Source organism: Apodemus sylvaticus, chromosome 12 (genome assembly GCF_947179515.1).
Source record: "Apodemus sylvaticus chromosome 12, mApoSyl1.1, whole genome shotgun sequence".
Taxonomy (NCBI): domain Eukaryota; kingdom Metazoa; phylum Chordata; class Mammalia; order Rodentia; family Muridae; genus Apodemus; species Apodemus sylvaticus.
The window spans coordinates 10,724,199-10,743,643 of NC_067483.1; the positions used below are offsets into that span (position 1 = coordinate 10,724,199).

At 37.9% G+C, this 19,445-nt stretch overlaps 1 protein-coding gene and 1 pseudogene across 3 annotated transcripts in view; one reads left to right on the forward strand and one right to left on the reverse strand.

Annotated features, from left to right (window-relative positions):
* LOC127697757 (contactin-associated protein like 5-3) overlaps positions 1-19,445 on the reverse strand; it is an 826,357-nt gene that overhangs the window by 458,673 nt on the left and 348,239 nt on the right. For all 3 annotated transcript variants that reach the window (XM_052201048.1, XM_052201047.1, XM_052201046.1), the window contains exon 8: positions 7,438-7,702. In XM_052201048.1, coding sequence (XP_052057008.1) covers positions 7,438-7,702 — 265 coding nt within the window. The remainder of the gene's footprint in view (positions 1-7,437; positions 7,703-19,445) is intronic.
* On the forward strand, positions 18,436-19,011 carry LOC127697759 (transmembrane protein 126A-like; annotated as a pseudogene).

Here is a 19,445-nt window from a genome sequence, read left to right on the forward strand (position 1 = left end):
TAGCATTTAAATACTTCTATACTATTTCTTTAGAGCTGACCAAAATGTAGAGACATAACCTCTCCGTTATGTACAAGCACCTCTTTTTCAAAACCATGTTATCAACTTGTCAATTTTTTTTGATACTTATTACAATTAACTGTTAGATTTGAGAAGCATGAAATCTTAGCTTTTCTATATTCTATTATCTCTTGTTAACACTCACTGGGGACCAGACCTTCTTCGCAGTTCTCTGCATTCTTACCATCATGGTATGAATAGGGTCCAGATACCTCAAGGCAAGAAAAAATAGAATCATATGTAAGCATGCCAATATTGGCAGTGGATTTTTTAAAAATGGAGACTATTTCAACGGTGATAATACAAGGACTTGAAGGAGTTGTTCCCACCTCTGCATAGAGCACTTCATGTACACAGAAAAGAAAAAGTTGTAATCAGTGTTTTAAAGATAGTACAATCTTGCTAATGTTTAAGGGTTTTTCACATTTGTTTTAAGACATTTGGCATTGAGTACTCCTAATTAATTCAGATTGGCCCATCTTCCAAAGACAATACTTGGATTGCTGACCTTCTTAAAAATCATAAGGGACAGAGTTGACCTACTTTTTTCTTTGACATGTTATAAACAGGACTAAGCAAAGTATCCATAAATTTAGGGCACTGCTCCCTTCTGGTGACAAATGACAAAGGTGCCTCTAGAACTGGAATTCCCTGGCTTTGCAGCTAAGCAGATATCTGTTTAACAGGCCCCTGGCCAAAAATATTTGATCTCTAGCTCTTGAATCTTTCTTCAGTAGAGAGGGAAAAATGAGTGCAATAAAAGTTATTTTGAAGACTGGAGTTTTATTCTTCCTTATTGACTTATACTTTATTGCCTGTGTTGTCCCATAAGACAAGTAAAAACCACATGAAGTGCCCATGATTTTGAAGGGATGCACAGCAGAGCTAACTTTTTCTTTTCTATTATGTAATGTTTTATAGGACATTCAGAGTCTTCTTTATAAAATGAACCAAGGGCTTTCTCTCATTTTTATTAAATATTTTGTTTTTTTAGTATTCAGATGATATGAACAATTCTAGTTTCCATATTAAGCTTTTTTGAGAGCAGTTAAATATTTTTAAAAACAAAATATATGCCTGTACACATGTCTCAAATATGTAAAGTGCCATACATATATAAAGTCCTGATTTCAAATCCCAAAGCCTCATGAATACAGATGTGGCAGTGACAGCACTGCCATTGCATCTAGCACACTAAGAATAAAAATTTTGGAGGGAATAATAAAATTACTGGAAGCTTGTGGATTAAAAAAAAAAAAAGACAAGAAGAAGATCCTGTCTCTAACAAGGCAGAAAGAAGAGCTAAAATACCATAGTCTTATGACCTTCACACATGTACTACAGTACACACATGCCTGTTGTCCAATACATGAACACATGAAGACCATAAATCTCAGAATCAAAAATTCAAGACTAAAAATGAGACAATGTTGGGATAGTATGGTCATTCATTCTATCACCCCAGCATTCAGAGAAATGAGCCAACAAAATTCATAACTCAAGGTTAGGTAGGCTACATTTGAGGCAAAGAAAGGAGAGAAAGGAAGGAAGGAGGAAGAAAGAGGGAATGGATGAGAGGAAGAGAGAAAGGAATGAAGAAGGAAGAGTGTGAAGAGAGAAGGAGGAAGAGTGAGAAAAGGGTAAAGAAGGAAGGAATATGGAGGTGAGAAGGAAGGAAAGGGGAAAAGAAGAGAAAACAGAGGAGAGAAAGAAAGCATAGCCTTTCTTTCATGCGCCCCTTCTAAGACAAAGTCTCTGCCAAACCTGGAGCTTACTGATTAAGCTAGGCTAGGCTAGCTGTCCAGAAAACTCTAAGAAGCTACCTATTCCCAACCACCCAGGCTGCACATAAAGTGTAAGCCACTAGGGCCTTCATTTTTATGTTATTTTAGGATCAGATTCAGGTACTTTTGCTTTAACTACAAACATTTTTCTGACTGAATATTGTCTAAAACTTGGAAAATAATATTTTTCTCTGCTTTTCTGTAATAGACTCCAAGCTGATCTCCAATGAATTTACACATCTTTATTAAGACACCCTTGTTGAATTAATTCAATTAAGTATCAGCTGACCTTATTTCTTGGTATCTAATAAACAGAATATGGCAAAAGTGATAGGTTACCATGAATACTATTAGGATGCAAGAGGACTATGGCTTCTACTTTGGGTGTTATCACAATTATTACTGACTGAAAATTTGATAGGATTAGAATCAACTCTGGCATGTCTCTGACAGTTTCTACACAGGGTTAATTGAGTTTGGAAGATTGACCATCAGTGCTAGTGGCATCATTCCACTACCTGCAGTCTTGGACTCAGTGAAAAGGAGAGAAACTGAGTTAAGCATTCATCTCTCTCTGTTTCTGTACTAAAGAGACCACATGACCAAATTATTACTTCAAGCTCCTGCTACCAGGATTATGTCCTCAAACTGTGTGCTGAAATAAGTTCTTCCCTGAAGTTGCAATGAAAGACTCTGTCTCAAGGAAATGACATTGAGCTTGATAGAGTAGGACATGAAATGACCTCTAGCACCCTCCTTGTGTACACTACCCGCTATATGTGAGACTTTCCTATGGCCTAAATATATTGTGACTATTATATCACATTCTTTAATATTTCACTTAATCATATCTAGTCTATTTGGGTAATACAATTCATTTAGCAATGGGAAAATGCAATCCAATGAATTGTAGTAAAATCTGTGCTGAATGTTACTCCACAGAACTGTGATAGAAGATTTGACTTGGTTTCTTTATTCTCAAATCTCTCACATTGTTTTTAGACTGATCCATTTATCGTATCCCCATCTTAGAAACATGGACCAACCTTGTTCAGTACTTGCCATGTAAGAAATCAGTGTTACTTGATGGCAAGGAGATATCCATAGGATAGCCTCTGGAAGCAACAGAGGAAGAGGGAAAATGTTTTATTCTTCTCTGTTTAAGAAATCTAGTTTGTGCAGCTTTGGGGAGTGCTGCACTCTGGGTGCTCTGCGTAGTGACTTAGCCTGGGATTTGCATTGCCTTGTCTGAATCTACAACTTTATCATTACTTAACAAATTTGGGGATGTTCTTTCTTTACTATTAATCATGGAAATATATGCAATTATGAGATGAACATTCTAAGTAGTAAGCCTGTGCCACAATTTAGACATGACACAGAGACACAGAACCCAGGGATAGTAATCTTTCCTGAGCTGCTCACACAGACCCTTTTCCCATGGCTTTGTCACAGGCTTTTCTCCTTCTTTGTCATCACCTTTGAGAAAAATGATTGTACCTTTTCTAATATGCCTTTTTAACAGCTTCAGTTGTGTTGACAAGAATTCCCAAGCTCTGAGTATAGCCATTTGCCAACTCAGGCCTCTGTGAGACTGATTTCAAAATCTGTTATCTTCTGTTGAGTGTATGCATCAGCAAAGTGAGAAGATGGGTGCTAAATATAGGCTCTATTAACTTTACTTTTAGATGTACTACCTTCAAAGAGAACCTATTCTGAAAAACATAAACATTATTGTGACATATGTATTTATACACGGTACCCAGACTTGCACTGTTCAGCCTTCAAAGACACCATTTGCAGGCATAGGTGCTAGGATAGGGAAGCTTCACCAAAATGACGAGGGTGGCTCATTTCCAATCTCCCCTTCAGGGGCTACCATGAAATGGACTAAAACAAGAATCACTGGCTTTTCTTGCTGACACAGTCACTTTGCATTTATGTCCCAGTAATAGTGGCAAATTGCTGAGGAACCTGAATTTCATGGAAATAATACAATCAGGAACATTTCATCAGGGGAGAAAATGGCAAATGATATGTGTCCTGTATATTTTATAAACTAAATATTGCTAGGTTTTGAGTGTCAGCAGGTTTGTTTTGTTTTACAGGTTAACCTAAGAAAACTAATGTCTTGGCTATAGGAAAGGTAGGCTCAGGGGCCAGGCACCCCTGCTAGATCCTTGAAGCATTTTTTACTCCAGGTCCTAAGAATACCAGTTCATGTTATTGGAGGACTTTTGTTCCTGGTGTTCTCTCTGTCAGTGACAGAGGAACTCTCGGTAATTTTGCAGAGACAGCAGCATAGCCTGAGAGGGTAAGTTGTTCACCCAGTGGTCATGCTAGGAGGTGAGCCAAGTAAATGTATAGATTAATAGGTAAATGCATAGAGATGTACAAGGGTTGAGGGAGAACATGATTTCAAAATATTGTTCTCAATGTGTCGTCTGTCTCAACCAGCTGGCAGATTATACTTGCCTAGTTGCTTCCTTTCCTTCTAAGTCAATTGACTTCATATTCCCTTGAATATGCCTCTGAGGAAAGTAAGCTGTGTCAGCCCATCCACTTAGCACTTCTGAATGGACATTAGTGATGTCCTTTTGGTCACAAAGCTACCAACCATGAAATGCCACTCCTCTAACTCAGTTGTACTAAATGTAAGTAGAGGGGACAAACTGTGGGAGACATATGCAATGCCGCCATGGTAGTTTGCCACTCTGCCTTCCACACATGTGCTCAGCAACCCAAGAAAACTAAATGAACAGCACTGGTAAGTAGCTTCAGGGCTGTGGCCAGATTTCCTTGGTAGCATCATGATTGGAGTGAGGTTGATTTTTCTTTTTAGAGGTTGGCAGTATTTTGTCCCTGTTTCTCCTGTTACCAATCCTTTTATCGCTATCTAATTTCAACAGTGATCGTTTTCTGTTGCTGACCTGATCAGATTTCAGTGCTAGAAAAGGATTATAATATCTCTGTGTACTGTCCTTAAGTCTTTGGGATACATAGGTTCTCCTACTTGGGAACAAACAGACACAGAATATGGCCTTGTTCTGAGTTTTAATGTGGTATCTTGTGGCTGTGAGGGATAGCGTGATATGAAAGCTAAGTCATGTTTAATGGGTCATGTCAAGGACAGGAGAGAAAATCTGTCAGACTTTCTCTGTGCAAAGTGTATCTACTGGGAACAGGCACTTTCTCCTAGATAACCAAGATCATAGCCTCACGAGCAGCAGTTTTAAGACTCAGTAACATTTCCAATTTAGGAAAAACTATGCAGATTTGTGGAGTATATGACATTGTTAATCTTTGTGATGCTTGCTGATAGAGCCATGGTATTTTCACAGTGTAAGCAAGTTGCATATATTCACTGCCTCATAAACCATCTCTAACATTCCCACTGGAGCACATATAATCCCATTTAATAGTCAGAAGTGTTGTAAGAAAGTGATTTAGGTAATTTCTTTTGTATTTACACATTATTCAATTATATTAAAACATGTTTTTATTTACATTCTATCAGTTTTGATTGTATTTCCACAGTGTTCAATGAGAATAAATATGAAAATCACATTCTTCTTTTGGTAAAAAAAACTACTTTATATTTAGAAATCCAATAAACGACTTATTCTACTTAAAATATATATATGAAGAAATCCAGTTTTGAGGCTCCAGAGACAACATATTGATATAGAGTACTTATTCTTCTTCCAGTGACTTGTTCCTAGCACTCATATCATATAGCTCACAACCACCTGTAACTCCAGCTAAAATGTGCTTGTGTGCTTCTGTGTGAACAGATCAGTACAAATGAAGTGTAGACATCATGCAACACACACACACACATACTCACATACTGCACTCGCAGGCTTTAGCCAACTTAGGACAATTTAGAAATTATTCATCATATCCTAAAGCAGTATGTAGCAGTGTATGCATAGAATCTTTAAAATGTATTTAAGAATTATGATTGTTAAAGCTCACAAATTAATACGATATTGCAGTAAATAGTTAATCTGCTCTGAGCTCCCTGTGGTTTGTGCATGCTTTGTGCCTGCCCAAAAGATCTGGATTCATGAATGGAACACACACACACACACACACACATACATACACACACACACACATACATACACACACACACACTTCATATTTTAATATGCCTTAACTAGCTCAATGTCTGGCCACTTCCAAACCTCCTTAAAGTTAGCACATACTCCCCGCTGTAATTCTTGAATTAATACTTACTAAATCTAATTTTATCTCTGCTACTCCAGACCCAATTGGAGGAGTGTCCCTGGGGCTACTTTCCCAGATTCTTATGTGTTGCCAGACCTTTAAACCTTATCTTTCTGCTTCCCCATCATGGTGACTCTGTTTCTTCTCTCTTCTGCATTTTTTGGCCAATAATCATAAAAGCCCTGCCTCTTTTATCCTTCCCAGCTATGACTGTTGTTTCTTTATTGATCAATCAAAAATCAATTGGGAATAGGAGACCTCAATGTACGGCCCCATAGATTCCCATATGATTTTGGGAGTAGAATAAGACAAAGCATTAGAACCAAACCCTAACTATATTATGTAGAACATAGAGACTAAAAAAAAATCCATGGTATTTTAAAAGTATGATATAGAAAAAAGTGAAATTCTAAATGAATTCTGAGCTCTGTCACTTTGGAACTTATGATTCTGAAGACATTTCTGAAACCACTCATCTCCTAATATGCAAAGTTTGAAAAATAGTCTTTTCCAAGGGAGACCATTGTAAAGATAATGCACAGTGTAAAAGATCTCTATATAGGGCCAAGCAGGCCACTCTACAGTTAGCATAGAATGTGCTAAATACTCCTGGATGCAAAATCTATCTTCCAGTTTTCTAATGATCGCTCAGTGAAGAAATTGTGAGGTAACCCAATCTCAAAAGAACACACATGGTATGCACCCCCTGATAAGTGTAGCCAAGAAGCTCGGGATACCCAAGAAATTGTTCACATATCAAATGATGCCCAAGAAGAAGTAAGGAGAGGCCCCTAGTCCTGGAAAGGCTCAGTGCAGCAGTGTAGGGGAATACCAGGTCAGGGAAGCGGGAAGGGATTGGTTGGGGTACAGGGGAAGGGAAGATGCCTTATGGGATTTTCAGGGAGGGTGGGATCCTGAAAAGTGGCAATCATTTGAAATGTAAATAATGAATATATCTAATTAAAAAAGACAGTGTTAGTGTAGAAAGATATATTGAACAACACATGGTTAATTCAGATTTAACTATTTCTGTTAGTCTAATTACTACATGTGAGGGAAGGTAAGTCCCTTCAAATTGATAGTATGTTTTCCACCACTAAGCCACTCTTTATCCTTGTGTATGATTTGGTATGTTTTATAAAGAAACTCATCTTTGTTTGACTTAGGTGAACCACTATAAAGACAGGAATGGAGAAGAGGAGAGGGGAAATGAATCAGGAAAGGAAAAAGGGAAGCTCAGAAGATGGTTAGAAATAACAGTAAGTAACATGGAAAAGGGAACAGGGTAGAAGACATGGGGGCGGAATGTAGAGGAGAGAAGGGCAGGGTTAATTACCAAAGATGTTAGCAGAGTCTATACCTGTAATGATTTCAGTTCCATGTCCGGCCACTTTCTTAATCAGGAGCCTCAGAGTCCCACCCTCCAGGATGAGCAGCAGGGTCCCAGAGCCTTCAGACAGTTCTGTGGACAGAAGCAGACCTTCCTCATTCCATGTTCGAAACTGGAAACTCACTGACAGACCATCAATTTGGGGGGTACCAGGTAGCAGCAAATAACTGCTCTTGGAGTTGACAAATGTTATGGGCACAATTTGTGGTTCTGAGCAGGAAAAGGTGACATTGCCCTGAAAAACAATAAAAAAAAATATGAGTCTTTTGATTTTTATTCTGCAGTATGACAGTTGGTATAAACAACCACTCAGAGCTGACCTTAATTTTGGGATTATTCCATATTCAACTTCACCATCTTGAAGAGAAACATATACCAGCATTGCTCAAATGGGCTCTTTCAGTTCACAATTTAAGATTCTAATGCTATCTGTAAGGAAGATCTGAGATTCTATGGAGATGGGCAAGAAAAGGCAACATATTCTAGGATATGAACGATATAAAGATATAGCTATAATTATAGTAACTACCTGAGAAAAGCCATGCAGTGAATTAAATTTGTTTCAAACTCTGGGATAGCACTGAAACTAATACACATAGGAAAATACTTTTACAATAAGGAATATACTAAAGAGAGATGTATCCTGGATCCTGAAGAAGAATGGCATGAAACATGAAGAGGAGGTTTCTAAGCAAAGGATGATTTCAAGGAAGTGAGGCGGACAAGGAAAGGAAAGAATGTACTATGACTGTAACTGAGTGGAAAACCTTGGGAAACTTAGCAAAACAGAATTACACTGAATGGGAAAGAATTGGAAGGTGCTATCAGGAAAATAAATTCCAAAGACAAAAGCAGGAACAGAGAACAACACTAAAGTGATGTAGCTACATTTTAATTTTAGTGAGAATGTTTGCAGATAGTAGGAAGCAATAGTTGTAAGATGCAGGAGAAATCTAAACCTTGAAGAATATTAAAAATGTCTTAATTAGGGATACATTTCAGGTAATCAAGGGCTTGCCTACACTAGCATACACCAAGCTCCTAATAAATTTTCACCATCATAAAAAGTAACCATGGTGTTACACCCCAGTAGATTCAGCCCTCTGAAGATAGAGGCAGGAGGATCAGAAATTTGGGTCACCATTGGCTACTTAATCACTTTGGGGTTTATGTGGTCCCCATGAGACAATAATAAGAACCAGTTTTGACTAAAGTAGAGAAAGTGGTAAGCAAATAAATATTTGCATATACGAGAATGAAATGGACCCCTGTATATCCAAGACCCACAAAACAGTTTCCATATTAGGAAGTTATTGCAAATTAAATAATGAATGTATATGTTCAACCACACATATTGGCTATTTCTATAGGGGAGTATAGAAGAATGACTGGATTACTGTTCGAAGAGTGCAGAATGGTTCTTTTTGAAAGTCACTAGAGGTTTAGATAACAAACTCTACATCCAAACACTGTCATGCCTTCATTTGCAAGCCTAGCTTGCTTAGGCTCTAAAATCTAACCTCTACCTTAATGAGGGCTCCTTTGATAATCTCATCCTACAGTGCCCCTGATCACATATTCTGAAGATGCATCCTTCCAAAGCATCTTTTGCATAATAGGTCTCAATTTCTCTGAGCCTTCACCCCATGCCAACACCACTGTTGGAATCCAGACAGGGATCCTCAGAGAAGCTATCCAGAACTGCTACCTGCTTTCAGTTTCCATCCAGGGTCCAAGTGTCAGAAGGAGATACTTTCCCCAGTTTAGGGAGCTAAAATTATAACACATAGCAGAATTTCCAAAAGAGATATCCACAGTTCTTGTGTTCAATCCATAAACTACTTGAACAGTGAGAATATTGACTTGAAATCACATTCTACAGAACCCAACTAAAAATGTGTACATGGTAATCTGCCCTTGTAATTCCAGAACAAGCAAGTGGATACAGATGTTCTCTGGATGCTTCCTGACTAGGCAGACAATTTATTTAAATAGATTACTTCCAGGTTAAGTGAAAGACCCTGTCTGAAATTTAAAGTTGTGAAGTAATCATGGCAAAGAGTTTATGGTTATCTCTGTCCTCTACATGCACAGGCACATGTACATATATTTCTATACACCCACATATGAGATACACAAAACATCTCCAGCTCTCAGCTACATTTGTTTTTGGTAGTTGTATATTGATGCAAACAAGCAACCAGACGCAAGTGAACTTGAAGCAACACTGGTACATTTGCAATAATTCACTATTCATACAGCAATCTGGCTGACTGAGCATGTTCTCTCAGGAATCATTGGTTGTGGGTATATAGATGTGTTCTTCTATTTAGAAAAGACTCCCAAAGTTAGCAAATGACTAAAGGGATATTCATGGAGAAGCAGTGTGTACCATGCTACGAAAAAGGCTAAATCCTTATACATGCCCTGTGGGTTCTGTAAAACGCTGTCTTTATGTCACAACATAAAAGCCACACATAGGCACCTGCGCGCACACGCACACACACACACACACACACACACACATACACACACACACACACACACACACACACACACACACACACACACACACTTCATCTGAAGTTTAGAATCAAGTTAACATGTCATGTTATTGATGACTACGTGAGGAAATCACTCCCACTGACAGTAATCAGTAGCTTTTACCCATTGGGTCTTCCTCTGTTTTGAATGTCAACATATCTTAATGTATAAACAACTGCACATTATCTCCTGTGTCAATTTGCCTCTTTAGATTTCTGGAACATTCAGGACAAAACATATCCCACTGTATGAATAACTATGCCCACAAAGTCAGCACTTTCTGTTGAAATAGGTAAAATTACATTGTTCCATGGAGAAATTAAGAGGTGGTAGTAATTGCCCTTTTCTCCTTGAACTCATTTTGTTATCATTGTTTGTATTCACAAATTTTGTCCAGTATCATACTGTACAAAGTTTGTATATTTCAAGGTTTCAAGGTTGGAAATCCAAAATCAGTTTTACTGAAATATTTGCACTTTGTTCACAACATAGCAAAAAAGGCAGAATTTGCAGCATACAGAAGTAGCTAAATACACTAAGTCCTGTTTTAAGGAATTTATGTTTATTTTTAAGCTATGTGTGCATGTATGTGTGCAAAGTATATGTGCCCATGTATGTGTACCTGTGTGTGTTTAGATATGTGAGTTTGGTACCCACATTCTAAAGCACTGTAGTTACAGTATCATTTTGTGCTGCCTAATGTAGGTGCATGGAACTGAACTTGGGTACTCTGCAGCAGAATCATGTGCTCTTTTCTGATTCACATCGTCAAGGGAAGTCTGCCTTCACTTGCTAATAGAAATATCCCTCTATCTTATGTAGAGTTGGTGAAGATCTTTTCCCAATTTGTTGGTTGTGATTTGCCCTTTTGATGGTGTCCTTTGCCTTACAGAAACTTTGTAATTTTATGAGGTCCCATTTGTCAATTCTTGATCTTAGAGCATAAGCTATTGGTGTTCTGTTCAGGAACTTTCCCCCTGTACAGATGTCCTCAAGTGTCTTCCCCAGTTTCCTTTCCATTAGCTTCAGAGTGTCTGGCTTTATGTGGAAGTCCTTGATCCATTTGGAGTTGAGCTTAGTAAAAGGAGATAAGTATGGATCCATTCCTATTCTTCTGCATGCTGACCTCCAGTTGAACCAGCCCAGCACCATTTTTTGAAAAGGCTATCTTTTTTCCACTGGATGTTTTCAGCTCCTTTGTCAAGGATCAAGTGGCCATAGGTGTATGGGTTCATTTCTGGATCTTCAATCCTATTCCATTGATCCACCTGCCTGTCACTGTATCAATACCATGCAGTTTTTAACACTATTGCTCTGTAGTATTGCTTGAGGTCAGGGATATTGATTCCCCCAGAATTTCTTGTTGTTGAGAATATTTTTAGCTATCTTGAGTAGATAGAAGGCTAATATCCAATATATACAAAGAACTCAAGAAGTTAGACCCAAGAAAGCCAAATAACCCTACTAAAAATGGGGTACAGAGCTAAACAAATAATTTTCACCTGAAGAACTTCAGATGGCTGAGAAGTATCTTAAAAATTTGCTCAACTTCATTAGTCATTAGGGAAATGCAAATCAAAACAACCCTGAGATTTTACCTTACACCAGTCAGAATGGCTATGATTAAAAATTCAGGAGAAAGTAAGTGTTGGCAAGGATGTGGAGAAAGAGGAACACTCCTCCACTGCTGGTGGGGGTTGCAAATTGGTACAACCACTCTGGAAATCAGTCTGGCGGTTCCTCAGAAAACTGGGCATGTCACTTCTGGAGGATCCTGCTATACCACTTCTGGGCACATATACAAAGGATTCCTCAGCAGGTAATAAGGATATATTCTCCACTATGTTCATAGCAGCCCTATTTTTAATAGCCAGAAGCTGGAAAGAACTCAGGTATCCCTCAACAGAAGAATGGATGCAAAAAATGTGGTATATATACACAATGGACAGCCATTAGAAACAATGAATTCATGAAATTCTTAGACAAATGGAAGGAGCTGGAGAACATCATACTAAGTGAGGTAACATAGTCTCAATAGATTAATCATGGTATGCACTCACTGATAAGTGGATATTAGCCTAGAAAATTGGAATACCCAAAACAGAATCGACACGTCAATTGATGTACAAGAAGAATGGAGGAATGTCCTCTCGTTCTGGAAAGACTCAGTGTAGTAGTGTAGGGCAAAACCAGAATGGGAAAGTGGGAAGGGTTGGATGGGAGAACAGGGGTAGGGAAGAGGGCTCATGGGACTTTCGGGGCCAGAAAAGGGGAAATCATTTGAAATGTAAATAAAAAATATATCGAATAAAAGAAAAGAAATATCCCCTGTGATCTTGTGATGTGACCCATAGTTTCAAAGGATAGAATCCTCCATATTACAATTGCTATCTTGAATTCAGAAGCACCCTTACTGTGGGCACAAACGTTCTGCATGATACTCTTGGAGCAAAGAATAGGGATTCATCCCTAGAACACCTATAAGAAGAAGCCTGCTTCATCTGGTGAGAACAAAGGCTTCTCTGAATCTACCATTAAACTATCTCTGGGGCTCATAAATCTCATGCCTTGAAGCAAAACCCATCTTACTACTTTTCCCTCAAACCTCTCTTTTTTCCATCCCCTAAAACTAACGCCAATCATATCATCCTTCCAGAGAAGAACATACATGCAGTCCAAGGTGTAACTAAGGATGAACATAAAAATTTAAAGACTTAAAACATGGAAACGTTATTAACTTAATACAGTTTTTAATTAATTAATTAATTAAATAAGTAATTTAATAGAGTTCAAGCAGGAACTCTATAGATGAAATTGTCATGTTATATTGTCAAAGACTCAGCATACCTAAAACATGGAGACTTTATTTTATAATTTAATAGTGCCGTACTCAGGAACTTTGTAGATGAAATTGTCGTGTTATAATGTTGAAGACTCAGCAAGGCAACATAACTCAAAGATATCCATATTAAATGATAATTTTGGTTCCACATGGCATGTTAGAATAGAAACAGGACAGGGGAAGCAAGGTGTCTCTCCGCACTGTGCTGCAGGACCATCAAACCACTTGGTGTTCCAAGAAGACAGGAAGCAAAGCAAAGAGGCATTCACAAAGCTTTTACTTATTTTCTTGCTTGATCTAGGGTGACTCCTGTTATCATTTCTAGTTCGCAGCTGGGACTTAACCTCCCAGCCCAGCTTGCCAGATTCTCCAGCTTTCAAACTTCAAATGTAATTACATATTTATTTATTTATTTATTTATTTATTTATTTATTTATTTATTTTTGGTGATTTTTTTATTCGATATAATTTATTTACATTTCAAATGACTTCCCCTTTTCTAGCCCCCCCACTCCCTGATAGTCCCGTAAGCCCCCTTCTCTTCCCCTGTCCTCCCTCCCACCCCTTCCCAATTCCCCGTTCTGGTTTTGCCGAATACTGTTTCACTGAGTCTTTCCAGAACCAGGGGCCACTCCTCCTTTCTTCTTGTATCTCATTTGATGTGTGGATTATGTTTTGGGTATTTTGCTTATAAAATCCTGGATTTTCAGGATGCATAATCAAAAAATAGCAGATCAACTCTCCAGACTATATGAATATGGACTAACTTATAAGAAACCTCAGCCTCAATCTGTTGTTTGTATGTGGCTGTCCTATTGGGAAGGGAAAAATAAAGAGACAATTATACTCCTCTTTGGCTATTGAACTATTTAAGTAATGAACTCTGGGAAGCTTGAGCTCACCCAAGAATCTCAGGCTGGCTGAAGGAAAAGGATGAAGTCTGATTTTAGCCAGAGAGGGAGTTTGTCTCTCTGAAAAAGATTTTGCATGATTATGATAACTGTTCTAGACTCCTTGCAAAAGAGATGAGCTCAGACAATGATAGGCAAGACAGCTTATCTATGAATAATGTTTCATTTTTCATCTAATCTTATTAAGATCCCACAAAGGGTATGTTGGCACACGTCTTTAATATCAACACTCGACCCTGTTATACCACTCCTGGGCATATACCCAGAGGATTCCCCGGCATGCAATAAGGACACATGCTCCACTATGTTCATAGAAGCCCTATTTGTAATAGCCAGAAGCTGGAAAGAACCCAGGTGTCCCTCAATGGAGGAATGGATACAAATAATTGTGGTACATTTACACAACGGAGTACTATTCAGGCATTAGAAACAATGAATTCATGAAATTCTGAAATTTCATGAATGGATGGAGTTGGAGAACATCATCATAAGTGAGGTAACCCAGTCTCAAAAGAACACTTATACACTCGCTGATAAGGGGATATTAGCCTAGAAGCTTGGAATACCGGAGACATAATCCACATTTCAAATGATGCCCAAGAAGAAGGAAGGAGTGGCCCCTGGTCCTGGAAAGGCTCAGTGCAGCAGTGTAGGTGAATACCAGAACAGGGAAGTGGGAAGGGGTGGATGGGGGAACAGAGGGAGGGAAGAGGGCTTGTGGGACATAGGGGGAGGGGGATCAGGGATAGGGAAAATCATTTGAAGTGTAAATAAATAATATATTGAATAAAAAAAGAAAAAATTAATGAATTAAAAAAAAAGACAGAATCAGTCAGATCTCTGTAAGTTTGAGGCCAGCCTGATCTACAGAGTGAGTACAAGGACAGACAGGACTACAGAGAGAAACTCTGTCTCAAAACATTCCTCAGAAGCCTACAAAATATCCCACGGATGACTTTTACTTCTTTACTCATCTTGCCAATGTAGTAATATTTAATATGTATGTTTTCACTGCTTTTAACCACATATTATAGGTTTTGTTAGGTTCTTGTCTAAAGTAGCTGAGCCACCCTTGTCAGGGTTGTTATAACTTAGGTTCTAATTCTAGAAAAGTATATATTTGTGTGTGTGTGTGTGTGTGTCTGTGTGTCTGTGTGTCTGTGTGTCTGTGTCTGTGTGTGTGTGTGCATATGCACACATACATGTGAGTGCCCCCACATGTACATGTGTGTGTGTGTCCTAATAGTTTTTATGGAGGAAATGTAAATGGCAATGGGTAAAATAATAAGCTTACTATCAAGACATTTCTAGGTATACTTGGGCGAGAAGGAGGAGACTTAACCTAAAGCAGGAAACCTTAAGCAGGAAAGAACACATGATTCCTAACTGCAAATGAACAATCACCTTCCTTGTTTATGTGTTACACCATTCCTGCTAGAGTGTGAAAATACCCTAAGAGAAAATGAAGTTTTAACTCAGACATCTATCACTTGGAAGTCTTTCTTTGGCAACCAAAGAAAGCATACTTAAATCTTGATTTCTCTACCACCACTGACCTCTCACAATTTTATAACCAACATCCGTATTCTATTACAACTCTCCAGTGAGTGTTCTGCTTCACCTTTGAAATCTTTCATATCCTGTCTTCCAATGTAGTTTTCAAATGATGTATTTTACCAATAGACAACAGCATATATCTAATAATATCTTATAAAAATGTGCTACATTATGACAAAAAATTAAATGCATGATAGAGTGACAGATGTGTCAGGTAGGAGATGATGATGAGGAGGAGGAGGAAGAGGAGGATGATGATTAACATAGAGAGAAGCTAGTAGATAGCAAAAGACTAAAAACCCTTCCCTATCTGGGTTACTTATAAAATAACTCATTCAAATGCCAGAAAACAGGGTGCTATATTAATGTCAGATAAAGAGTTATCAGCTTCCTAGACCAGGATTATCTTTAGCACATATTTTCCCCACAGATACTTGACATATACATCTGCATCAAAGTCCTTCACTGAGGGAAGTCAGAGCAGTAACTCAAAGAAGTAGCTAGGAGTCAGGAATAAAGGTAGAGAATCTTGAGGACAGCTGCTTTCAGACTAGATCCTCACAGCTTGTTAAGGGTGTTTTCTTAAACAACCCAGGCCCAACTACTAATGGGTTGCACCACCAGGAGTTGACTGGGTCCTCCCTTATAAATGATTAATCAGCAAAATTCCCAATTACTTGTCTACTTGCCCATGTGATGGAGCTAATTTCTCTATTGAGGATTTTTCCCCTACTTCCAGTAGTATAGGTTTGTGCTGAGTTGACAAAGTTTAACCAGCACACTAGCCCTCTCTCCCATTCTGAGTACTGCTTCTTTCTTCCTAAGTAAACCATTTTTCTTCTATTTCTCTGTGTCACTGTCAAGAGATTTATGCTGATATGTAAGGAAAAGGAGACATTGGCCATCACCACCCACCTTCTTATTGGCTCCTATAACAATGGGCCATAGAGGTGATTGGAGAATGAGTGGAGAGAAGAAGGTTTATGGGACATATGGGGAGGGGGAACTGGGAAAGGGGAAATCATTTAGAATGTAAACAATATAGAAAATAAAAATATATAATTAAAAAAAGACAAAAAGAAAATGAATACAGACAGATACTGATTTAAATTTAGAAAAGAAATTGAAAGGGTTACTTTTTGGTATAACTGGAATATGGTCATGATCAATATATAAATGTGAGAAAATCCACATTATTATTATATTTTCATTATATTATACTTTAGTAGCATAATGATAATACAGGGATTAATTTATATGGAAAGGAATCACATGTAATATTGCTCCTCTCTGGTGCTCCTGTTTATCCCAGGTCTTACATTCTTACATGAGGGGTTTTTGTTGCAATTGTTGTTTTTCATTTTTGTAATGTAAGCTGTTCAAGCAGATGATTGAAGGATTTTCACAGGTTCCCACATTCTTGGACACTGAACGCAAACATCTTTGTCCCATCTTTTTTTTTTTTAGTATGGGAATCATATATTAATCTTTTTATTGCTACTATGAGAAATATAATTATGTATTTACCTCTTAAAAGTTATTTAAAAGTTATTTTCCTAGGGACATACTACACATAAATAAGAAACATTAGGCTTCCTTCCTCAGTTCCTGCCTAACTACATGAAAGAATCCAATAATCAATCACTATGGCTAATAAAAACAAGGGTATGGCAAGTGGACCATGCCAACAGACAAGATAATTCGTAAGGTTAAAGCAGGTTCAAAATCTTGGGGTTTCTCAGAATTGAGAATGGTAGGTGAGGAACCAGTTCCCAGCTAAGCTGTACCTGATCATATATCCATGACTCCTCACTGAGAGTGCCATGACAATAGGTCATGTAGGGAAAATATCTGAAGTCCACCCACTTGCAAATAAAGCATCCCTAACATTTCAGACTGAACCATTGGGGAGTATTTACCCCTATATTCTACCCTACTCACAATGTCCATAAAGTTTCTATCAACATGAAATTAAAGTATATGAATCATTTCACCAAGAATTGCCTAGGGTAGCTGTTTTATTGAGTTGTAGCACTCTGGAGAAGAGTTTTCTCTCCTGAAGCATTCATCACTGAACATCAAAATTGCCCAATAGGCCAGTTTTATGCTTCTACTGACCTCTGCAGCTACAAACTGCTCACAGCTACTCACTGAAATTGACTTTCAATTATTTTGGCTAGATCAAAGGCTGACAGAATCTTTCAGAATGGGCCATTGATATTTTGTGAAACCTTTGTAAAGAATAGGTTATAGTGAACCAACTTCATATTTTTACCATGAAATAATACTTATTTTGAACAGAATACATTGAGAAGTATATAGAGAAAATAACTGTGAATTCATAAATAAAGTTAGAGCTTTGCTTTAACAGCTTCTATGCTCTGCCAATGATACCTTCCTCCCTCTGCCCAGTCCTCCATAATAGTTCACACAATAGAAAAAGGGAGAAAAATTAAGATATTTGCTCCTGCTTTTGCCTATCATATTTTATATGCAAAGATAGTATGTCAACACCTTATTTACACTATATAAAGAGATAAACTAGTAGTGAGCTATAAGTTTCCTCCATGCAGCTTAACTTTTAGAGTTGTACATGTTCTTGGGAGAGAAAAGTCATCAGCAGACTTACACAGATATGGACCCCATGAAATATGAGACCCATCAGCTAGGTAATATGTGCCCTCCTCCACACCAGTGGCATTACTGTTACAGTGGTAACCCCTTTCTGATTAGTCTGAGGTCTACTTATCAACAAGGAATTCATGCCAGGTACTGCAAACCTGGTCAGAAAACCATGGCCAGGATGGGAAAGCTGAATACTACTGTTTAGCTAAAATGATCTATCATCTGTCTTCAAATTATATGCATTTATATCCATAAACAAATGTTCCTTTTTACCTTGATCCAAGAATCTTCTTCTTAGAGTAAAAAAAATGGTAAATGAAGAAACAAATGACTACGCAGATCCTGAAAATAAGAATCATTACTCAAAAGATAGAGCCCAGGTGACCCTAGTGAAAGTTGTGATAGACTTGGGTGCATGAAGACCTGGACAAGCACCAGCAGCAGGGGGAGACGGCCACAAGCTGCTGTCATTCTGCCAAGTGGTACAAGATGGAAAGTCATAAACCAAGTACTAGCAAAAAGAATTTAATATCATATCCAGAAAAATCAAACAACTCCCAGAATCAGATAGGTGTCTGCTTAAATATGGACCAGCATATATTGGACTTAATGCTGCTTTTGGGATCCTATAGCGAGCAGTCTATCTTGAACATGACACAAGCATGAATAGCATCTAGCTTACCAATGGCTGTGATCCCATTTTTGACATCAAACCTGTCCTACGATAGTTTTGAAGGTTTCCTTTTGAGTACAGGTGATTTGAACCGTGATACTTGTACCACAACATGGGGTGTACTTGTTGGTTTTGTTCTGGGTGGTCTGTACCCTATCCTTTTGGCTATACCAGTGAATAGTGGCCTTGCTACCAGGTATGAATGAAGCCCCCTACCACAGAGGGGAAATATTTTCAGTTACTGGATTACAGTTTCTAAGCCTGTCCTTAGAAAAATGTCATTTTCTACTTTACTTAAGATTAGTTATGCAGTATATCTATCATGGAACTAGACATACAAACTCCTCATAAAGGCCCTTCAGTTAGTTGAACCTGACTTAGAAATTCATTGATTTAAAACAAATATGTACAACAAAAATAAAATGGTGTAAATAAAAAATGGAATAATAGAAAAAGAATGATTACTCAGTGATAAATAAGACATTTGTAATGTGTCCTTCACAAAATACAGAAGAGGAGAGCAAGAGAGAATATAAGAGCCATAAAATAGGCAAAAGAGCTGTGAATTTTTTTTTGTTAGACATAGTCATTGCAGTTATGAAGTCACAGCAGCTGCAGATGTCAGCATGAAAATTGCACAAGAATGGCCCCATCAGCAGCCACAAATGGACAGATGATAGTATTTAGATCCTAACTATTTCTTATTGCAGAGCAATATGCTACGAGTAGACTTAATTATATATTCACTAATGATCCTGTCTTGTTCCAAGGGATATTTCCAGGCCAATGGTCATAGAATAACCCTGATTAAACTAAATGGGTTTCA